This window comes from Dipodomys ordii, unplaced genomic scaffold (assembly GCF_000151885.1).
Source record: "Dipodomys ordii isolate 6190 unplaced genomic scaffold, Dord_2.0 Scaffold95, whole genome shotgun sequence".
Lineage (NCBI taxonomy): Eukaryota > Metazoa > Chordata > Mammalia > Rodentia > Heteromyidae > Dipodomys > Dipodomys ordii.
In genome coordinates, this window is record NW_012267311.1 from 3,956,998 (window position 1) to 3,981,621 (window position 24,624).

A 24,624-nucleotide genomic window follows, 5' to 3' on the forward strand; every position below is an offset into this window, starting at 1 on the left:
TTCCTTCCTTCCTTCCTTCCTTCCTTCCTTCCTTCCTTCCTTCCTTCCTTCCTTCCTTCCTTCCTTCCTTCCATCTTTTTCAGTTGTGAAGCTTGAACTCTGGGCCTGGGCTCTTCAGCTCAAGGCAAGTGCTCTACCACTTGAGCTACAGCACCACTTCAAGTTTTTCTGTTGGTTAATTGGAGATAAGAGTCTCACAGACTTTCCTCCTGGGGCTGGCTTTGAACCATGATCCTCAGATCCTAGCCTCCTGAGTAGTTAGGATTACAGGCGTGAACTACCAACGCTCGGCCATTTTCTCTTTTCTTGCTTTAAGAAAGAAAACATAGAATTTAAGACTAAATTAAAGGATATCACTCTATTTATGGGGTTCTAGGCACTGCTGTAGACCTTAGGAAGGGAGAGGAAGAAGTCTGGGTAGAAGTCATGGTTCATTCAATATATCATTTAGGTGATTAGATACTTGGTTTAGATATTTGTTTCAATGCTTCCTCAACTCAGGGACTTGCTGTGTTGGTAATAAGAAGAACATTACAGTGCCTTACAGTTTACTAAGTACTAGTTTCTTGATTTACCTTTAGAATGCTTCTGTAATTATCTTCCCCTACTTTATAGGTAAGAAAACTAATACACTGAGAAGTCAGTTTAATCAAGGTCCACACTATTGAAGTGAGACCCACACTTAAGTGTCTTGATCCTCACTCCAGTAGCATTTGCTGATGGTTTCCTATATTTGTAGAGAGAGGTTCCATCTTTGTTTAGTAAGATGTCTTTCTCCTTTGGGACTAACTTGAAACGCTCATTGGTATGTTTAGTTCTTGTAGAGCAATAGAGTTTAAGGCTAATACCAAGTGCCAAAGCACCAAATTGAGAATGCCTAATCCTTGTATGTCTGAGGAAAAAAGAAAGGAGTATTTTTGGAAATACAGATATTTTTACTTGTGGAAAAAGAGAAGGAAGAATTTGGGTTAATTTTAGAATTGGAAGTTGATCTGCCTAGGCAGCTGAACACCAGGCCCAACTTTAAGAATTCAGGTTATATGCAAAGAGCATCCTTGAAGGCTGGACGAAGTTGGCCAAATTAGATGTGTCCTTGTTCTTTAAGATCTTGAGGTAAAGCAATAATGGATGATTTGGGCCTCTTTGCTGTCCCTGGGGACAGTAAAGTTGAAGTTTTTAGAGGGGCTAGAGAAAAGATGAGAAAATAAGAAATGGGAATTCATCTAGTTTTTGTCTCTAGATTCTTGACCTAGTTATCTCCCATAAAAGGAGTTAGCTTCATCTTTATCCCAAGTTCTATGAGTGGTCCTTTTGGTTTCTCATCTAGGGAAGCATAGTGCCAACAGAATATAACTGTAGATGGTGACTTTTCCTAAAAAAGAGTTGTTGTGAGAATAGTTAGCTTGCATTCTTCAAGGCAATTTTCCTCTTTGGGGATTAATTTAAGTAAAATAAAAGGAGGTAGAGTTTTAGAAGATTTGGAATGAAGACACTGCCTTCTACCAAAGAAAGTAAGTGTAGCATATCTTCTCCTAAACCTTCAGAGTAATCTAGAAGAACCAGAGAGTATTGGTATTTTCCTATGTATCTTCTAGGTCTCTGCATACCTTTTATGTTTTCCACCCTGCTCCTTCCCTACTCTTTGCATGTTTCTAATAAAAAAGCAATGGATTCCCACTTCAAATTAAGTACATTTTCATCTGTCTCTGTCTCAGTGGCATGGAGTTTAGGGCTGAGACTGATAGCAGGTCTGCCTCCAAGGTTTTGGAAATCAAAGCATCCTGGAGTCCTCTGTGATGGAATCAACTCTCCATGTCTTCCATGCATTACTTTCACCAGGACAATTAGGGTATTAAAGCAACTCCATTATTTGAGCAGTGACCGTATGCTGGTAAGCACTTACCATAGTACCCTGAAAGATCTTTTGTGGGCCAGTAAAGCTGAACCTGGTATTGACTTGGATATGCCAAGCCTTGAGGGGCTAATAAGTAGAGTTCAAGAGCACTAAGCTGAGTCTGAACATTCATCTGACTTCATTCTAAGCCCATCATCATGTGTTCCTTTGCTGATTGTCTGCTCCTCTAGATCCAAATATGCTAAATGTCACCTAATTTCTAGGCAGTGACTATACCATACTATTCTGGAATTAGATGTAGAAATAATTTTTTTCCAAATTTAATCTTGCAAATTAACAGTTGCTAAACAAAGGGAACTACTTTTGCTGCAAGCACAGAGAGGGATCAACTGTAGAGTATTTGAGTCTTCATCAGAATAACAAAACAGAAAAGAAAGGAATATCCCATGTTTTGTCTTCCATTGTATTTGTGATTTGAGATCTAGTGGTTAAATATCTGTTCATTGATTCCTGAGCCAGATACTGGCATTGAATTTTGTCAAGATTCAAATAAGTCACTCATTGACCTTACCTCATGTTCCTCCTGGTAGCTTGTCTCAATACTGATGCCTTTGGTATTTGACAAGAGCATAAAAGTCTTGATTTAATTTCTCAGCAGTATTTGAAAGGGAAGTCAAGCAGAGAACACTGTTTGCCAGCAGTCTTTAAAGCCAGGGTTGGGAGGCTGGTTGGGGTTCATTTTTACTGTCTTAAAAGATAATGTTCTTATTCTTGTTTTAATTCTTGACAGATTAAACTTATCTTACTTCTTTCTGATGAATGCACTGTTTTCCTTTTTTACTAGCTACAGGTTAAGAATCAAGCCAGGATCCAATAATATGTGCCAGGTTTGGAGGTCACATATGAGGCCATTCCAGGCAGCACTGTGGGCTAAGCCCAAAGCATCAGCCAACAATAATTGCTAGAAACAGACTGAAAAAGAACAGAATAGGCTGTTGCCTTCCAAGGCTATTTCTATTACATATCCTGACAAGAAACAAGGGAGAAAGTAGAGAACAGCCTCCCTTCCCAGACCCTAAGGAGAACATGAATCGATTGTTGCAAGAGTCAGAGGAAGAAATCATGGTCACTTTGGGATCCTCCAGGCTTTTCCTAGATAAAGCTAAGGCAGAGACTATGTGTGTCATCAAGGGCAAATCCTCAGACCCTGTTGAATCTTTACCAGAGGACAATTCCCTGCCCCCTTGCAGTGGGTCAACAGCCTTAGCCATTGGTGGAGATAGAGATGGGGACCTGGCCCAGCTTTACAGCTGTGGGAAGCAGGTCAATAGCCAACTCCCTCTGGGTTCTACTGCCTGTGTTTCAGGGGCTGGTTCTCAGGACTTCTCATCTGCCAGCATTACTACAAGCTGCCAAGTGCTCTCAGAAAAGAACCAAACCAAGTCCCCTTTGTCTAGAGGCCATAGCCAGGACTATAGTCGTGAACAAAGAGAGCCTTTGGGTGATGTAGTAGAATATATTATCAGAGAACTACAAGGCATCAGCCGTCTTCAAACTGAGATTGCTGAGCTGCAGCAGCACTTGAACCAAGTCCGTGGCTCAGTGGATGAGGTGTCTAGCTGTGTAGACTCAGTACTGAGTGAAATAGAAGGCTTGCACACAGGCAGTAGCTCTCTGGCCAAGTTATGTGTGGAGGAAAAGGCCCAAGAACCCCATGTGGGAATACAAAGTGGGGACGCCATCCTTTACCTATATGGACTTCCTGAACAAGATTCAGAAAATACCATGGAACTGGTAGACAACTTCCTAACCAAGCACCTCTGTGTTAATGGCATGCAGTGTGACAGGTACATTAGAGAAGCATTTAGGGAAGGCACCGCTCCTGCCCCTAGGCCCACTGTGGTGAAGCTTGCCCATCTAGAGCACAGAGACTTCATCTTGCAGAAATCTATCCTCTTGCAGAGTGCTGGAGTCAGGGTTGCCACCAGAGAAGAACCAGACTGGCTACCAGGCTGTAAGAATCCCCAAAAGGAATCTCTATTATCTTTGCAACAACTTCAGGATTGCAGTCAAAATTCTTTAAAGCAGAACAAACCAGTTCTTCAGATGGAAAGAGGGGACAGAGTACCTATGACAGGATCATACCAGCTGAAGACTCAGAATCAACATAGAGAACATGAGGTTTCTGAGCAGCAAGACTCTTGCTTCCTCCCCAATAACAACCTAGCAAAGCAAAGTGAAGTGTCTAAGCCAGAGAATGTAAATGGAACATCAGGGACATCTCAGGTTATCAATGGTAGCTGTGATGAACTGTCAGGGAAAGAGGCTTCTGTTTCCCCCCTCCATCAACTTGAGGATCCTACCTTAGTGTTAATCTCAAAAGAGGAAGATTTGGGGAAATCCCAGTTTTTCAAACAGTTCAGCCAAGAACTTGAAGCATGTAAAGTAGCAAAGCTAGAAAATGACTACAGCAACAAAAGTGAGACCAGGAGCTGCATGTCACTGCCTGGGTCATTGAGGACAGAGAGAGTGAATGTAGAGGATAAGCTTCTGGACTGTGAAGCTGGCCTTAATATTTTGAGCTCAAAACAGCTGGAGGACCTTTTGGCAGACAAGTCTAGAAGATTTGCCACTTTGAGTTCTGATAGCATGATGGAGGAAATGATTGTAGGACCTGAGACCTTCAGTAACATGGTTCATATTGACCTTAATGAAGAGGAAGAATGTGCTGCTCAGGTCCTTAAGGATGTTTTTGACAAATCTTCTTGTGTGCTGAGTGACTCACAGGAGAGTGAGGACGTGGAAATCAAGTTTTACACAACTAAACTGGGTCGAGCAATTCACCACTTTCGTTCAGCTCTGCAAGGAGTGTTTCAGAAGCTAGATAACAGTGGGTCCATAAGTCCTGAGGACCTTGAAAGCAATGAAAGTGGTTCCCAATCAGAGAACAGTGATCGGCTTCTTGGGACAGTGAGTTCAGGAGGTGCCCAGGATTGTTCCATAGAGAGTCCTGGAAGTCAGGGCAGTGAGAGCTTGCTTAGTGTGGTTTCTGGTGGATTAAGCACCTCCACACCTCAAGATCCAAGCAACTTCTCTCTTGCTTCTAATAACTTATCTCTTGCATACTCCTTTCCAAGTTTTCCTCTGGCCCCATGTTTGGGAAATGAGATGTGTTCCAGGCCTGAATCTCCTAAACAAGGCAGACTACGCCTAGAACAAGTGTGTGCAGAGACCATCTACCTTAGCAAGTGCATCGACAATTTTAAAAATGTTCTAAGAGAGAAAAGACTGAGGCAAAAAAAACTTTTGCATGAGCTAGTACAAAAGGCAAACCATCCCTCAGCAGAAGATATATACTCAGGTATTCTGAGTTTCTATGTTATTGGATTGTTCCCAGCTGTCTTGGAATGGCAGTCCATCTGGACAGCTTGGGACCTGGTATGGTGGCAAGTTTTAAAAAATGATGAGTAAGGTTCATGGCATGAATCAGCATAATTCAGTATAAATGAGTACAATGCCAGTGGGCATTGGGCATTCTGTCCTTAGGATTTTCAGTCTATTGGAGGAACTGTAGAAAGTACCTTTTGAGAGGGTGGTGGTACATACTTGCAATCTCATCAAGCACTTGGGAAGATAAGACAAAAGCATCAAGAATTTGAGACCAGCCTAGGCTACACAATGAGGCCCTGTCTCAAGAGAAAAAAAAACACCTTTTTAAAAGAAAAAGGAATGAGGACTATCTAGGCATAAGTAGTTTGTAGCTGCAGAACTTTTAGGATGTTCAGGAATTGTCAGTGTTGGAAGCAAGAGCAGAAGTTGAGACATATTTGCTCATAGGAACCAGAAAGGCAGAGAAAAAAAATCTCACGTTCCATTATTTTTTTAAAAAGTCTCCATGACTTTCTTTTTGAGGTAAGATTTTCATTTTCCTAACAGCTAATGGAGCTTCTCAACTCCATAGGCAACTATGGGAATTTCTCACCACTACTTGTCTTTCCTAGTCTTGTTTTTGCTAACACAGACCTTATTTCTGGTGCATCCAGGAGCCACTTATAGTTCTCACTCTGCCCAAGGGCCCAACTGCCCTACATGGAGTTATATTCCCTTTCTTCTCCAGCTAAAGGTTGCTTATCTGAGAGCTGGGAAATGGAATAATTTTTGACTACAGGTACTGAGAGACCTGTTTTTGAGACAGTATGGATATACATAGCTTCAAAATTTCTTCTCCCAATCAGAATTAAATTTATCCAAAAAACATATGCTGTACTCACCCAGTTTTAAATGTAAGTAGGGTTGTCCTCTTTTGCATATAACCTGATTAATTTTCCTAGGGCAAAACTGAAATTATGAAGCATATTGTATAGGCAAAAGTGTGAAGGAACAGGTACTCATACAATGCTGGTGGGATGGGACTGTAAATTGGTATAGCACCTAAGGCATTACAAATGTATATATAACAAATACATATATGGATATAAATGTACATATAAATGTACATATATATCTTCATACATACCCTTTGAGCCCTCAGGTTTATGTCAAGAAATATATGTAGATTTATTTCACACATGAAAGTGACATATTTGTTTTAATAGTAAGGATTGAAAACAACCTTAGTTTTTATTAAATGCTTGTTAAATAAATTGTTGGCACATAAAACAATGGAATATAGTACCATGTAGCTATAAAAAAGGCAGTTCCATGCTCAAATGGAAGGTTATCTTAAGATTTATTGACATAACAAAAGCATGGTGAAGAACAGTAGAAAAATGTGCTTACATTTGTATAAAAAAAGGAAGGGTCTGCCTATAGTATGTTAGAGAAGATCCAAGGAATGATATATATAAGAAGCTGATACAATTATACAACACGTAGTGATAGAATACTGTCATTAAGTTTGGTGATATTCATTGTTAGGTGATTTTCTCATAGTACAAACATCAGAGTATACTTAAAACTTGGATGCTGTAATCTATTATATGCTCAGGCTAACAATACATTTTGATAAATATGTAACCTGTTATTGAATGCAATCTCTATCATATTTAATGGCATAGGATAGAGATTTTTCACAGTATAGTCCCAAAATTAATGAACTTTACTAGAACAGTAGCCCCAGCCTAGTAAGCTGATCCTGTATCACAATGGATACAAGCAAAATAAAGCACTGGAGAAAGCATCTCTCCTTACTCTGCTGCTTCAGATCTTTTAGGGTCTAAGCTTACCAATGTGACTTACCACTAATTCAAGCTCCGTCTTGTTTATATTCTTTTATTTTTCCTGGTATGTGCAAGGCGCATATTCTCATGTGCATTGTATAAAATTCAGTTCTCTTATTCCTACCACTCCACTAAAATAACTTTGATCAATGCCCTAAAATTACCATCACATCACCAAAACAATAATTCAATTTTAGTCTTCTTACTCTGCAAGTTGACACCGTTGATTATCATTTCCTTTTTTTCTTTTAATTGCTTTGTTTTCCTTTGTACTAGGGTGGAGTTCAGGACCTCATGCTTGCTAGATATAACTTTACAGTTATAATTCACATATCACAACATTTGCCCTTAAAATCTCTTAAAAAGTAGATAGTCTTGTGAGTCTTAAAAATATTCACATTGTTTTGCAAACATCGCTATCTAATACAGGACTATTTCTATGACATCATAAGCAACCACAGTAGCAGTGACTAACCAATTTTCTTTGCCTTCAGTTTCTAGAAAGCAGTAAGCTACTTTGTTTCCATGGATTTGGATATTTGGCAAATTTTCTATAAATCAAGTAATACATGGGCAATTTGTGTCTGGCTTCTTTCATTTAGCATAATACATTATTTTATAAATTATAAGTTTTGTTTGGTGGTACTGGACTTTGAACTCAAGGCCTTGTACTTTCTAAGTAGGCACCCTCAGCCCTTTTCCTTTTGTTACTTTTAAATAGAGTCTTGCATTTATGCCAGGGCTAGCCTGGAGGACAATCTTCCGGTTTACCTTTCCTGCACAGCTGGGATGACAGGCATACTTCATACATAGCTATTGGTTGAAGTGATATCTTTCAGACTTCTTGCCTGAGTTAGCCTCAAAAAAATTATCTTCCCTGTTTCTCCTCCTGGGATGACTGATGTGAATCACTACACTTGGTAACCTGATGGTTTAGATTCCTCAGTGTTTCTGCATGTGCTTGTACTTCATCTCTATTTTGTGGCTGAATAATTTTCATTGGGCACACATTTATATATCAATTGATGGTCATTTTGAGAATTGCTACCAATTTGGGGCTTTAATGAATAATGTTACTGTGTGCATTTATTTCAAGTTTTAGTCTGGACATATGTTTTCAATTCTCTTTAATATTTCCTAGAAGTGGAATTTCTGGGTCATGTGAATAACCCAATGTTTAAGACTTTGAAGAAAAAAACCAGACTGTTTTTCAAAGCTGGTTATACATTCCCAGGAGTAACATATGAAGGTTCTCATTTCTTGGAATCATTAACAACAATTATTATATCTATACACATCCTCGTGGATATGAAATAAGAATCTTTTTATGTGAATATTGGCCATTTTTCTGTTTTCTCTAGCAGAGATAGGAAACCTTTTTTCTAGTGAAGGCTATTTGGGTATTAGAATATCATAGGCTAAAGAGAATTACCAATGGAAGTTTATGTGTCTGTTTTTATCATGCTTCAAATGATTTTGCCAGCCTTATATGTCTGGCTCATGAGTTGGACATTCCCCACCCCTGGTTCTATATAAAACCTTTATCTTTTTTCCTTTCAGTACTAATCTTTGAACTCAGAGCCTCTTGCTTGCGAGGGAGACATTCTACCACTTAAGCCATATATCTAGCCCTTTTAAATCCATCTTTTATTGTCAAGTTATGAGTTCTTACATATTTTGGGTATAAGTCTCTTGCTGGATATATTATTTATACCTATTTTCTCTGATTGTATGATTCAAGAAAAGTATCTCACTTTCTTGATGATGTCCTTAAAGCATAAAGATTTTCTTCATAAAATATTTTATCTTGTGCTTAACAAATTTGTTGTGACTCATTGTTTATAACATAAAATTGATCACTTTAACAATTTTAAATGTAAAATTGCAAGCTATGACTGCCATCTACATGGCTTTTCGTCTTTTCCAACTGGTTCTTTTTTTTTTTTTTTTTGTCGGTCATGGGGCTTGAACTCTGGACCTGGGCGCTGTCCCTCAGCTCTTCAGCTCAAGGCGAGCGCTCTACCACTTGAGCTACAGCACCACTTTCGGTTTTCTACTGGTTTATTGGAGATAGGAGTCTCACGGTCTTTCCTGCCCAGGCTGGCTTTGAACTGCGATTCTCAGATCTCAGCCTCCTGAGTAGCTAGGATTACAGGCGTGAGCCACCTGCGCCTGGCCTCCAACTGGTTCTTTGTGTCCATTAAACACTAGATGCCCATTCACTCTGAACTCCAATCCTAAAAACTACCATCTACTTGTTTCTGTGAATATGACTGCTTTAATGAATGAATTAATGAATTTGTCCTTTGTGGCTGGCTTTTTATTTTTATTTTTGCCAGTCCTGGGGCTTCAATTTGGGGCCTGCATACTGTTCTTGAGCCTCTTTGTGCTCAAGGCTATCACTCTACCACTTGAGCCACAGTGCCACTTCTGGCCTTTTCTGAGTAGTTTATTGAAAATAAGAGACTCACAGGCTTGTTCAGCCCAGGCTGCCTTTGAAACATGATCCTCAGATCTCAGCCTCCTGAGTAGCTAGGATTATAGGCGTGAGCCACCAGGGTCTGGCAATGGCTGGCTATTTTACTTAACATATGTCCTAAAGATTTATCCATGTTGGGGTTGGGAAGGTGGCTCAGAGGTAGAGTGCTTGTCTCACATGCATGAGGCCCTGAGTTCAATTTCTCAGCACCACATAAACAGAAAAAGTTGGAAGTGGTGCTGTGGCTCAAGTGATAGAGCACTAGCCTTGAGCTGAAGAGCTCAGGGATAGGGCCCAGGCCCAGAGTTCAAACCCCATGACTGAAAAAAAAACAAAAAAAAAGGATTCATCCATGTTGGAACATGTGTCAGTATTCCCTGCTCCTCCCCCTCCCCACTTTTTCTTGTTTTTTGTTTTGTTTTATTTTGGTTTTTTTTTTTGTTTTTTTTTTTTGTTGTCGTTGATGGGGCTTGAACTCAGGGCTTGGGCACTGTCCTAAGCTTTTTTGCTCAAGGCTAGCACTCTATCATGTTGAGCCACATTGCCACTTCTAGATTTCTGGTGGTTAATTAGAGATAAAGACTTACAGACTTTCTTGCCTGGGCTGGCTTTGAACAGCCATCCTCAGATCTCAGCCTCCTAAATAATTATGATTACAGGCATGAGCCACTGGCACTAGTGTATTTCCTCCCTCCTTAAGGTTAAATAATATTTCTCTGAGCATATATCACACATTATTCATCTATCTTAATAAAATGTGTGAACAATGGGGTTTTGAACATGGGTATACAAGTGCCTGTTTATGAATTCTTGTTTTTATTTGTTCTTAAAAGTTTTTTTGGTGGTACTAGGGTTTAAACTCAGGGCCTCATAGTTATTAGGCAGGTGCTTTATCCCTTAAGCTATCCCATGCGCCCAACCCCTTCCTACTTTAGTTATTTTTCATATAGGCCCTTAAGTTTTTGCCTGGGTTGTCTTGGACCACAATCCTCCTACCTATTGCCCTCTGTGTAGTTGGGATTACAGCCATATACCACTAGGCCAGGCTTATTGATTGGTCTCCTAAATTTTTGTCCAGGCTAGGCTCAAATCATGACCCTCCTTCATCAATATCTCCTGTTTTCATTTCTTTTATGTGTATGCTAAGGGATAGAATTACTGCATCAGATACTTTTAATTTTTTTGAAGAATTACTGTCATTTTTTACAAGGCGGCACAGGTTTGCATATTCTATATACAGTGTATATAGAATTTCAATTTCTCTATCCTTTGTAGTACTTTTTAAAAATTCTAGCTATCAGAATGGGTATTAAGTAGGATGCATTAATGAAACTGGATGTATTTTTTTCTGATATTGATTATGATTTTGGTGTCATAGGTAAGAAACTGTTGTCAAATACAAAGTCACAGAGCCTTTTTTAAACACATAGTTTTGGTTCTTACAGTTAAATCTATTCCATTTTGAGTTAATTTTTCATATATGATAGGGATTCAACCTCATTTTTACCCAGCATAATTTATTAAAAAGATTATCCTTTTCCCATTGACTGGTTTTTGCACTTTTTGTCAATTGAGTGTAAGTATAAAAATTTATATCTGGACTCAATTCTATTTCATTGGTCTTTAGTCTGTCTTTATATCTCAGTTCCATCATTTTTAGCCATTATCTTTATTGGACCTCCATAACACCTCTCTGTCTTTATTCTCTCTTTCACTATTTCTTTTTAGTTATGTTTACTGATCCTTCTTCATCTCTTCAACCTGTAACATCCCAGGATTCAGCCATGCCACCTTCTTTTAATCCATATACATTTCCTAGGTAATAATATTCTAATCTCATGAATTTCATAATTACTCTCAGATTTCTCTCTATCCTAGACAATGTCAGTGAACACCAGATCCTGTACTACTTAACATATTCATTTGGATGCAAATAGGCATTTTGTGTTTTAACATACCCCAAACCCAAACTCCTGATTTTCTCCACAATTTCCTGACAAACTTAATTTTCCTATATTCTTTCTTATCAATAAATGGCAGAGTCATTCCTAGCTTAAAATTATTGTTATAAAGCTGATGTACAGAGGGGTTGCAGTTACATAACTCAGGTAAAGAGTACATTTCTTTTTCCCTTGCTCTTTCCCAGTTTTTCCCTCTATCCCCATCCACAAGTTGTACAGTTCATTTTCAACATAGCTTAATTTTTTTCTCATGTTATTCATTCGTAACTCTACCTCTAATTTTTTTTAAAGAGACCTTGAATCTTACTACCTTTTTTACTATCATCCTTGTGTAAGCTACCATTTTCTCTCCATCCACGTGACCAATATGGTCTAATTGGTCTTGTTGTTTCTGACCTTGCACCTCTACAGTTCATTCTCCCTGCAATCAAAGTACTTATAAAACAAAAGTCAGATTATATCATTTCTTTGCCTAAGACCCTCCAATAAATTTTCTATCTCAGTAAAGGCAATTTTGAACTGGTATCTTACTGCAAAATTGGTATTCTTCCACACCAATTATGCTCTTACCTCAGGCTTTGCATATGCTGTATCTTATGCTTGAAATATTTTTATTCTAGGACTCTGAATCATTTATTTATATCCTCAGGTCTCTGCTTAGTTGTCATCTTCCTTAGTAACCTTTAATAAAATTTTAATAGCAACTCTTAGCACCATAAGCAGGGGGCACTGTATTTCTCCCCCTACTTGAATTTTTCATCACACTCTCATAGTATCACATGTGATACTATGTGTCATAGTATATATTTCTTTTGATGAACAGATCTTAGACTCACAATGGCCTGCTTTGAATTTTGGTGTTGCCACTTACTGGACAACTTTTTTAACCTCTCTGATCTTTGGTTTAATTTTTTTCAAAAGAGACATTTTTACTCAATTGTGAGAAATGAATGCACTTATTCAAATAAAGTGCCAAACACAAGGTAAATGTTCATTCAGTTAGTGTCAGCCTCTATTATCATCATCATCATCACCATCATCATCATCATTATCATTGTTTCTTGTCTGTTCACCTACTAGAATAAAGGTTTCTTTAAGATAAAGGAGTTTGGTGTGCACCAGTGGCTCATGCCTATAACTCTGGAGGCTGAGATCTGAGGATTACGCTCTCATGGACAATCTGAGGATTGTCCATGAGATTCTTGTTTCCAAAAAACTACCAAAAAGCCAGAAGTGAAGCTGTGGCTCAAGAGATAAGAGTTCTAACCTTGAGCACAAAAGCTCAGGGACAGTGCCCAGGCCCTGAGTTCAGGCCCCAGGACTGGCACAAAAACAACAACAACAACAACAAAATAAGGAATTTTTTTCCATTCACTGCTGCACCACCAGCACTAAGAACACTACCTTGGGTTGAGCAGTATTGCATACCTCTCATGGCCTACTTGGACCTGGTCAATACCTTTAGGCAAGATGTAAGATTTTTTTTTCTAGAGTTTTAAGGATTATAAAATGTACTGAGAGTAATAAACATAATAGTTCAATAACTTAAATGTTTATTTTTTATTTACAAGAAGCCAATTGACAGAAAAATTTCTTACCTGCAAGAAAATAAATTTTGTATTTAAATAAACTGTTATGTTTATACTTTAAGAATAAAGGAATCTGACATTAAGAAGAAAAAAGAACAATACTGACTGTTCAGTGAAGCATAGTATTGTAGAAGGATGGGTATCATGGTAACATGGTGGAGAGGCACCTAATTCTGCCTTTGATAGGAAGGAAAATAAATTTATAGAGGCAATAATATTTGAGCTTAGTATTGAAGAATAAGCCCTGTCTCACTCAGCAGACATGGCAGATATTAGAGGAAGATGTGCAGAGATATGATAGATAAATTCATTGGACACACAAAAAGGAGTAAAGGATAAATCAGGGAAAATATAAATGTTGAAGCATATTATACTATCAAAAGGAATGGGAAGCCATTTATGCAATTAAAGAAAAACTGATTCAACTTTTGAAATAGAAAATGTGGAATGTGTCTAGTGGCAGGTCAACATACAATTCCTTGTTATAGTCCAGATCAGAGACTATGGGAGTATTTACTAGGATAGTTGATGTTTGGAGTAGAGAGGCAGGAGAGGCTGTCAGAGATATTTAGAGTGTAGACTATAGAGGGCTGGGTGATTGGATAGGAAGGAGGTAGAAAGAGGGAAGAATCCAGTGCCCAAGTGGATGGAGAGGACAGGGTGATGATTGATCTCAGGTCTCTGATATTGGGAGGAGGAAGGAGAAGGAGGAAGAAAATGATGCTTGGTCAAATTGAATTTAAACTAAATATTGAATACGCAGGAGCTACACAATAGGCAGTCATTAATGTATTGGGAAGCATCTGAAGGTCGGGGAGGGAAATTTTGGAATTGGTAAACCAGCACCCTACCACTTGATCCACACTTCCAACCCTAAAACTCTGGGATTGGGAGTCAATCATGGAGGGTACGGATGGCCTTAAGAGGATTGGATTTTATTCTTAGTCATTATGGGGAAGTCTGGGAAAACACAAAGCTTCAAAATAAGGGACATGCTATGGAGAATGTATTTAATGTAGTTGAGAGAAACATTTCCAACTTGAATCATTGGGTCAGTTAAAGTGTTACTTGCTGTTTTTTTTTATTCAAAGGAAATAGGATATATTAGAAAGACTATAGATGTGGATATAGGTGTGGAAGAGATAAGTCTAGTTCCAGGAAGAGTATTTTCCTCTCACCCATTTTTCTAGAGCTACATTGTCTTTAAGAATTCCTAGTTCTCAGTTTATTCTGTCAGTACAGATGACCCATTGGTCTGTCAGAAATAGCTTGAAAAATTAGGAATGTTAACTCATTTCTTTTTAATTCTCCTCTATTTGTGATGTAGTATCAGTAACAAACCTGGTACCGTGGTTCTGACAGCCCTGACTATGGACTACTTTAGAAAGAAGGAAAGGATGAGTAGAACCTTCAGGCAGACTTTGTCTTTTGGGTTAAATAGCCATTGGAAAGTTCAAACTAAATGTCAGTGACCAAGCAGACACAGAGAGTTAAGATTCTAGGGACCAGCAATCTGGGCTTTGAGGCCCGCACAGGTATCCAGGATTCTCTCCTCCATGTACCTTGGGGTGCGCTGACATTCTCTTTGGGTTCCCTGCTATAAAACAGAATCTACTAACCTTTCTGCCTTTTTTCTCCCTGCTCTTTCTCTCCTTGCAGAAGGAAAGCGAGGAGCCCTTCAGGTTATACCTCTGGCTCTCTGGGCCCATTTTGTTTTCTATTCTCCACCCTGCTCTCTGAGCACTCTGTGTGTGTGTGTGTGTGTGTGTGTGTGTGTGCGCGCGCGCGCGCGCGCACGTGCGTGCGTGAGTGTGCATGATCTGTGCCTCTGAGCTGTGGCTCATAAAGATAGTCTGTTTTTCTAGAAAGATGTTTATGTGCATGCTCCATGCTGTGTGCTCCATGCTCCTGCTAACATCCCTGGAGCACAATGTGAAATTTGTGTGTGCGCCAGCATGGATGCATATTTGATAGAGCATGTGTGTGCTTCCACTCTTACTCAGTTTAGCTCTCCACAGACACTGATTATCATCCTTTTCTCCCAGTTTGCACAGTGTGTGTCCATTTTCTACCTGTTGCTGCAGATTCTGGCATATGCTGTAACCCCTGGCTGAGCCCAGCATGCATGCTTTTGTATTGAACAGAATTTGCTATAGACATGTTGTGGCTCTTGGTTGGGACCCAGAGTGTGAATGTGCTCTGTACTTTGAGCAGGCTTGTTGGCTTCTGTGGGTAGAAGCCTCTGTAGACCTGTTGTGTGGCCTCCTCGTGCTTTGTAAAGCACATTTACTTAGGGTTTGCTTTGCTTGTGATTTGGGCAAACACTGTGAATCCTCTCAGATGGGTGTGCACAGGCACTGAAGCCATAAGTGCAGGATTCATGCTCACCTTGTGATTCCTTCAGATACAGGTTGTATCTATGAATAGTAGTTTGGCTGTACTTCTTCCTACTCTCTTCCCTCTTTCAGTATGCTGTGTGTGCATGGTCTGTGATTCTCTAGACTGTTGTCTCCTATGAGCACAGGAACTGCACATAATCTGGGATTGCTCCCCAAACTTTTTGTGCATGTTTTTGTATGCCTAGTAGTTTCTGGAAAATGTTTAATTATGAGAACTGAAAAGAAAATAAGAACCAGCACATTAGGTGTTTCCAAAGGAAAGGTAAGTTCTAGTTGGTAAGACATCAAGATTTACCGAAGGACTTCTCCAGTGCCCACCCCTTGCCTCTGCCACCAAGCAATAATAGAAGACTTACAGTTTTCTCCATCATTTCTTGTGTTGAGACATTGTCACTTGCTTTAGCCATTATGGACTGTCTTTTGTTCCTGACTTTTTCACTCCAAGTGTTATCCTAACCTCTGAAGCAGAACAGATGGCAGATGGGGTGGTATAAGGATGCAGGCAGATAGGCTTGGTTAAAGCACATACAAGTGTTCTTTCTTACTGAGAAGATCTGAAATCCAAAGTTCATTTGGACCTATTGCTTACTTTTTACCATCCATTAGCCCTGGCCTGTCTTCCTCTATTCTACTCTGGCTTGCCTCATCCACAAATTCTCCTACTTTCCTCTCTACCCAAATATCACCCCTTCCAAAGCTAAGCAGCTTTCTTCTGTCTCTTTTCTGGAGCTAATATGTACTAGGATAGTTTGATGGCAGGGAGGTAAGACTGCAAAGGAACAAGGAAGGGTATGAAGCCCGAGACTTGCTAACATTCATTTTATTGTTTCTGAGAAACAGGCACCATTTAGTCCTGTAGAGAATGCTGGTAGCTTTGGAGCTGTCTTCTCTGTACTGCTTGCTTTGTTTTGCTTTTGTTCTATAAGACATTTTAAAAAGTGGGGTTTTGTTTTGTTTTGTTTTGACTTGGATTTGGTTTCTTGCCTTTTAGTGCTCCTTCCTTGAATTATTTGGTGCCTCAGTTTTCAACTGCTTACAGCCTGTAAAATTCACCAGAATGATAACCTGAGTGTCTAATTTGTCCTGAGCTCTCTTGTAGAGTTTGTGAAATGTAGAGAGGGGACTTGCACTTGCATACCCAGTGTGCGAAGGTTTGAGGTACCCAGGCTACTTCAGTCATCACCTGAGAGGGAAATCCAAAAATATCAGGTCTGCCTATAAGCAATTAAAGGAATTTAGGAATGTGGCTGGAAGAAGACTCAATGTATATGAAGTTCTCCTTTGTTTTAGTGAGGTCCAGAAGCCTAAGAAGGGCTTCCCTTAGGTTTGTCTTATTGCTTAACTATACTCTTTATATAGGGAAATGTGAATTTTGGCAGCTGTCAAAACTCGAGTGGTTGTAGCCCTAGGACTTCAATGAGTTTGGCCCTATATCTTTTTTTTTTTTTTGGTTTGGTTGGGGCCCTATATCTTTTTTATTCACTGGGGAGAAGGAAGCTAAGTTCTGCCACTTTGGCTGACCTGCTTGTCACCCTGGATGGTAGATGATAGGTCACTGGCTTAGATATTAGGATGATTGTTACCATTGGGTTAATGTGACATAAACTAATCACAGCCTAACCTACAGTAGATCCCAAAATCTAACTTTTTTACGTCTCTTTTTGAAGATTCCAGATGATGGTGACCCATCTCTGCCTCAGTGGCTTCCAGAAGGGTAAGTGATTCTCTGTAAGCTTTATGTGAATTTTATCTCTCTTCTGCTTTTAGCTTTTCTCCTGACAAGCTGGAGAAGTCACTCCATAAACTGAATTGTGAAGAAGGAAGGAGGTTGGTTGGCAGTTCTCTTCTCTGGGCCAGAGAAGAGAACTGAAGATTGACTCCTAGAGGCAGAAGAAGGAGTTTTGCTTAATATATTCCCCAGGGTTAGGGGAGAGAGCTTTGGAGCTCCCATGATTTCTGGTTTATTGCACCATAGTGGTGGTAGTCCTTTTACATAGAAGAATGAGGGCATTAGAAAAAGAATCTGCATTGTGAAGAATCTTCACATTGTATTGTTGATGATGTAGATGATTTGATTATCCCCTGGACTCAGTCTGGCTTCAATTGTTATGACAAAAAAATCCCTTAGGAGCCGGACATGGGTGGCTCATATCTGTAATCCTAGCTACTCAGGAGGATGAGATCTGAGGATTGAGGTTCAAAGCCAGCCCAGGCAGGAAAGTCTGGAAGACTCTTATCTCCAATAAACCACCAGAAAATAGGAAGTGGCTCTGTAGCTCAGGTGGTAGGGCCTTAGCCTTGAGCTGAAGAGCTGAGGGAGAGCGCCCAAGCCCAGAGTTCAAGCCCCATGACTGACAAAAAAAAAAAAAAATCCCTTAGGAATTCTCTTTTTTTTTTTTTCCAGATCCATGTGATTGTAACAGAGCCATTTTAACAGTTCAGACATTGCCTGTAACTGATTGACTTTTTGAGAGAGAATTTAAGTACCTCCTGAAACCCTATTCTCCCCTACATACACTTCCAGTTACTCATCTGATTCTTCTTCCTTTGCCCTATAAAGGCTTTTAAGTTTGGACTCAATAGCTGTCTCTTCCAACTCCTGGCCAGAGAAAATCAGATCATATATTAGTTATTCCTACATTTTTACATGTGTGTGTGTGTGTGTGTGTGTGTGTGTGTGTGTATGTGACTGTGTGTGTATCTGTGTGTGATTTTTTTAAATCAAGAGCCAACAATTTGAACAATCTGTCCCTTTTTTCTTTTTCAAAAGATGATTTATGTTGCAAAAAACTTCTTGACTTCAGTGGACCATATAGATGTTAGAATTGGCTATGAACTGTGGCACCAGTTGCTTTTTCGTGAACTTTAATTCTCCTAATAACTGTAAAATATACACATTCCAATGGAATATATCCAAATCATTATTAGTTTATTTGTTTACTTAGCTTCAACTTGTTACACAAGGGGGTTCAATATCCAAACTATTTTTAAATAGAGCCATATAGGGGTTTGTTTGGTCTTTTGTGTTCCTTTCCTTCACCTTAGTCTTTAGAAGCTTTCACAAAAACAGAGTTTCCCTAGGCTGGTAATTGCATTAAAAACAAATTTCTAAGCTCAGAAATAGTTAATTCAAAATCAACATGTTGACTGTTCTAGCTTGTGGCTTTGACCCAATTTGTGATTCTATTCTTTGTTTTCTTTTTTTTTTTGGTCGGTTGTGGGGCTTAAACTCTGGGCCTGGGCGCTGTCCCTCAGCTCTTCAGCTCAAGGCGAGCGCTCTACCACTTGAGCTACAGCACCACTTCCGGTTTGAACCGCGATCCTCAGATCTCAGCCTCCTGAGTAGCTAGGATTACAGGCGTGAGCCACCAGCGCTCGGCTTCTATTCTTTGTTATGTAGTAGAAGTATCAATTTATTCTTCTGAGACTTCTTTCTTTAGATCAGCTGTGGTGTACAAACTCACCTTCAACTTGTTGATCTCATTAAAAACAAGCACATGAATAGCTGGTCATGGGGAAACACATCTATAATCCTAGCACTAAGCTAAGACAGAAGGGTCTCAAGTTTGAGGCCAGTCTAGGCAACATGGAGAGACCTTGTCTCAAACCAAAGCAAAACAATTAAGTACATGGGTTGTTGTGTTTTTAACTATCTCCTCTCATTAAAGCTCAGAATTTCAGGGCTGGGAAGGTGACTCAGTGGTAGAGTGCTTGCCTTGCATGCATGCTGCCCTGGGTTTAGTTCTTCAGCACCACATAAGCAGAAAAAGCCAGAAGTGATGCTATGGCTCAAGTGGTAGAGCACTAGCCTTGAGCTGAAGAGCTGAGGGAGAGTGCCCAGGCTCAGAGTTTAGGCCCCATGATCAGGAAAAAAAAAGTCTCAGAGTTTCAGCAAAGGGTAGAGAGATTTTTGTAGCCCTTTCACCCCATTTTATAGGCATGATACCAAAACTCAAAGAGGAAATATTGGCAAAAGACATATAGGGAGTTATGGAAGTGCAGGTGAACTTAGATTAATTCAGTATAAGACCAATGTTCTTTTGGAGATATCTTCTGTTTTTTAATTACATTTTATTGAAGAACAGGAAAACAACAAAATTAAATATAGTAAAGATATAAAAGTTTTAGATCGCTGAGCGCTGGTGGCTCACGCCTGTAATCCTAGCTACTCAGGAGGCTGAGATCTGAGGATTATGGCTCAAAGCCTGTCTAGGCAGAAAGTTTGTGAGACTCTTATCTCCAATTAACCACCAGAAAATCAAAAGTAATGCTGTGGCTCAAAGTGGTAGAGCATTAGCCTGAGCAAAAGAACTCAGGGACAGCACCTAGGCCCAAGTTCAGGCCCCATGATCGACTGAAAAAAAGTTTTAGCTATCTCCAATTGGTCTATCATTTTCCTCTGGTCTCTATTGTGTGTCTGTAGAACAAGGCCAGACTGAGTCACTATGCTGTTTCCTTTCTAAATGCACCCTTCACGTTGTATTTTTTTGTCTCCTATCCCACCTCCCTGTCTGCTCTTGATTATGAAGACTTCTCTGTCTATGGAAACCCTTTTCTTCAAAAGGCTTGGATAGGCAAAACTGGTGACCTTTTTACTTTTGGATTGAGAAGGTCTCTTTTTTGGGGGGTGGGGGAGTTCTGGTCGTGGGGCTGAACTCTGGGCCTGGGCGCTGTCCCTTAGCTCTTCAGCTCAAGGCTAGCACTCTACCACTTGAGCCACAGTGCCACTTCTGGCTTTTTTCTTTTTGCTTATGTGGTGCTGAGGAATTGAACCCAGGGCCTCATGCATGCAAGGCAAGCATTCTACCACTGAGCCACCTTCCCAGCCCGAGAAGGTCTCTTTTTACTTATCATACTTTACTAGTCTTGCTCACCTAGACAGTAGGCTTTTCCTATAGAGCCATTCCTGTGGGCTTTGTTCTAGCATAGGCCATGCAGGATGTCTCTTTGAGGTATAGTGTTTCTGGTCTATGTGTGGGCAGGAACTCTCTTGACCACTAATTCTTACCTTACCTTCAGGAACACAAGTATCTTCAAATAAGTAGATGTAGCTTCACTCTCTTGGATAAATGATTTTAGTCCTTAGCTAGAAGCATGTGAGCAGATTCCATTGCTCATCACATGGTTATATCTTTTCTATTTATTGTCTTCCTTAACCCTTTCAAAGGCACATGGTAGAAGCTACCTTGTACTCATCTTCCTCTGGGGAGAGGGAGAGTGAGGAGAGTGGACCTCTGAATCTGACATATTTTCTTTTCTTCTCTCCTTAGGCCAGCTGGAGGGCTCTATGGCATTGACAGTATGCCAGATCTACGCAGAAAAAAGCCACTGCCTCTTGTCAGTGATCTGGTGAGTGAAGACTTTGCACAAGTATAGGAAGTAGCCTTATGGCATCCCCCATTGAGCCTTGGAAAACTGTTAAGATTGGAACAGGTCCATTTAGTGGCTCATAATGGGCTTATAATCATTCTAAGTCTCTTACTAGGACTTTATATTGGCTTCAGTAGCACCTTGTTCTACCTCACTCCTAGCCAGACCTCTACACTCTTCAGTAGATCAAACTTTTACCTAGAACATTTGTGGTTTTGGCCCGTAAAGCTAGGCTCTACAGTCTTCCCATAGGCATCTAACTCCTATAAGTGCCCTATAGCCTTCATTGATGGCCTGGACTGTGAATTGCCTGTAACCCTTAATCTAGATTGTTGAGCTCAAAGTGTAATGAACAGGACTAAAACTTGACGCTTCCCTAGAGGTCAAATAAAAACCTTTTCCTAGGACATTATTCATACTATCTCTGGTAACCCAATGACTGGCATCAAGAAGCAATGTAAACATTTGTAGAATAGAATTGCAACAGGCTTAGGCATGAAAGCTAATCACAAGACCTTGAGGATAACCACCAGCCCCCTTTCTGGGTCTGTAGCCTGTGGTTGTCGGGGGGTAGAATGGAGTCCAGACCTCCCAGGAGTCTCAGAGTTCAAGGTTAGATGTAAGTTGTAGGAGTTTACTGAATCCTTGTCTTAGGACTGTTTTCTGCTGTTTCTTTCAGTTTTTTCCATTCTATTCTTCCTATCTACTCCTTTTCTCCATCCTCCATTCTCTTTTCTCTTTTTCCTCCCACTCATGTTTTGCCTCTTAGCTGGCTGAAAGTGTCACCTCACATTTTCACTTTGTTATTTCTTTATTTCCCGTTTTCTCTTTTCCCTCCTTTTCAGTGTGATTTTCATTGGTTTTTCCTTTCTTGCCCACGGCAAGTATTTAGTTCATATCTTATTTCCCCTTCTCTGTCCTCTCCACTTGCCTGTCTTTCATTTTGTAGCATAACTGTCCTTAGAATAGGAACTCTAGGCCCTAGCCAGTTGGTTGAATTTAAGAGATTTTAGTGGTTAGAGGCAAAGGGGATTAGAACATGTTCTCTACGTTGGACTATAGGGAAGATACTCAGCTGCCTCTGAAAGTTTTCATGCTCTTGAGGGGCTTTAACATCATGTTGTTCCTTTCTCTGCTCTCCTCTGCACAGGCCATGGTGAGTGTTTCCAGAGCCCCTCCTCGTCCTTTTAAGAGTCCACATCCCAAACTATTTGTGCCCCACCCAGCTGGTCCTCCTGTTTAAGCTGATAGTATGACTTTAGTCTCCCTAGTGTTTGCTGACTTAAGGAAATCATTATCTTTCCTAGGGGTATCCCTAAAGCTTGGGCTTGCAAGATACCTGGGATCCTGTACACAAGAGCCTGGCTAGCAGGACAACCCATCCCCGCTTTCCTTCCCAGCTTAATTTGACTGAGGTTACTTTGCCTTTTTGTTTTCCAAGTGTCCTGCTTGTTTGAACTACTGGGCTCTACAGCCCACCACTGATTATGTATTGGGAGGTTCCAGTAGATAGCCATTACCATGGAATCTCATTCCTGATGATGGTTCTTTAATGTCACTGAAAGAGTTGTTTCTCTCTTATTCTTATAACTTGTTTTCTACTGGAATTCTAAGCTTTCATTTTCTTTTTTCATCCTGTAAACAAGGAATTTCTGTGGGATAGGACACCTAAGAATAGTGAAGGAAAAGAAGTACCTCAGATGATAGATTACCCTGTAGGAAGTACTATTCCAACATTGCTAGACTACTCCCCTGAGGATCATGGAGTTTGCATCTTAACCTGGATTACTAGTTACTTGTTGCCAAAGGAAGTCCCTGTGAAGGACAGTAAAAATCCATTGTGTAAGTTATAGTCATGTAGCTTTGGTGACTAAAGCTTCCTCCCCAGTACTTTGCCAGTCCCTGGTGATGGCCAGGGCTGACAGCAAGGCCTTTCTTATAGTCACTGGTCCAGTCCCGGAAGGCGGGGATTACTTCTGCAATGGCTACACGTACCTCTCTCAAGGATGAAGAGCTGGTAAGTGACCCATGGGCTTGTATGAATCCACTGGCTTTAGAATTATCATTTCTATAGCCATACTAAATAGAATTCAAAAGTTGATGAAACAGCATAAGATCTCAATTTTCTGCATTGTAACCAATATCCAGACTAGAGTCTCATATTGCAGCGTTTTATGGTGGGCCTAATACTCTATTTTGTTAGAAAGGGTGAATGCTGGGAGAAGACTCAAGCCTAGCTTTAAGTCAAATTTGTGTTATCTGATCAAAAGCAAACTTTATTAGAGACTTTGGTCTGTCAGTCAGGACAGTGGGTTGGGCCAAGTTAAAATGTCTTTTCTGCAGGAGGGAAAAGAGGGTCCTGACTGTCCTACAGGATCTCAGTTTTGTAACTCCCCCAGAATCATAAAACCACTGGTGAATAATGGGGAATGTGTCTTTCAGAAATCCCATGTATATAAGAAAACCCTGCAGGCCTTAATCTACCCCATCTCCTGTACTACACCTCACAACTTTGAGGTCTGGACAGCTACTACTCCCACCTACTGCTATGAGTGTGAAGGTATGCTCTGGGGCATTGCCCGGCAGGGCATGCGCTGCAGTGAGTGTGGCGTCAAGTGCCATGAGAAGTGCCAGGACCTGCTCAATGCTGACTGCCTGCAGCGTGAGTATTCCTGTGAGAGGAAGGGTGAGGAGTGGGGACATCAGGGGCTCTCCACAACAGTCTTCAGCAAAAAGCTGAAGACTCACCTACCTGTTTCTAAAGTTCTTTCCTTTCCAGAGAAGGTAGTCTGCTAAATAAATATGGGTTGCCTTTCCAAATAGCAGGTCTTATGATACCCGCTTAAGCACTTTTAGAACTTGCTACAGCTTTCTCGTGAAGCAAGAATTTCTTCTAGGGTTTAGTTGATTCCAGAAGGTTAATTTATATAGTACATACCCCACAGTGACCTTACTGCCCAAGTGACTAGAGGAGTGTTGAATCAGGGACTGAAACTAATAACAAATAAAGAAAGTAAGCTCTATGATGTTCTAGGCCTAGGCCTCACAGAAGACCCTTGTGAATTTTAGGCCTTAGTACTTCAACAAGACAGCATTTATTCCTTGTTTTTAAATAGAACTTTTAAATGACAGTGCCAGGAATAGAAGTTTCAAACAGATGGAACAGAGGTCTAGGGAGAGTGTGTCAAACTCCCAAGGCCTGAATATGGGAGTTACATATATGATTTGTATTGCCCTGGCAGAATGAGGAACATAGAAGCAGATGAAACAAGTTCTGATCAGGAGGTTGGTAGTGCTCCAAGTTTCTTTCTCCTTACATCCTCCTTCTCCTCAGCTTTCACTCATTATGGCCCAACCCCAAGAAGAGCAGGGAAGAGCCATGTGGGAAAGTACTCTTCTATGTCATCAAACCAAGCCATAGTAACAAAGGCTTTAAGGATTATGGTGTGAGAAGGGAAGAAGGAGGAGGAAGAGAAGAGGAGAAAGAGAAGGAGAAGACAGAAGGAGAAGACAGAAGGAGGAGGAAGAAGAGGAAGAGGAGGAGGAGGAAGAAGAGGAAGAGGGGGAGGAGAAGAAAGAGAAGAAGGAGAGGAGGAGGAAGAAGAGGAGGAGGAGGGAAAGGAGGAAAAGAAGGAGGAGAAGGAGAAAGAGGAGGATGAAGAAATAGTGACAATTTAATGCTATATTGTAGACCCTTGGCAAATACTTCATATATACTATCTGAACTAATGTCTATTATAACCCTGAGAGAC

At 40.3% G+C, this 24,624-nt stretch overlaps 1 protein-coding gene across 2 annotated transcripts in view; it reads left to right on the forward strand.

The window, feature by feature from the left end:
• Unc13b (unc-13 homolog B (C. elegans)) overlaps nt 1–24,624 on the forward strand; it is a 180,285-nt gene that overhangs the window by 125,158 nt on the left and 30,503 nt on the right. For both annotated transcript variants that reach the window (XM_013026666.1, XM_013026665.1), the window contains 4 exons: nt 17,170–17,216; nt 20,773–20,851; nt 22,815–22,889; nt 23,315–23,534. In XM_013026666.1, coding sequence (XP_012882120.1) covers nt 17,170–17,216; nt 20,773–20,851; nt 22,815–22,889; nt 23,315–23,534 — 421 coding nt within the window. The remainder of the gene's footprint in view (nt 1–17,169; nt 17,217–20,772; nt 20,852–22,814; nt 22,890–23,314; nt 23,535–24,624) is intronic.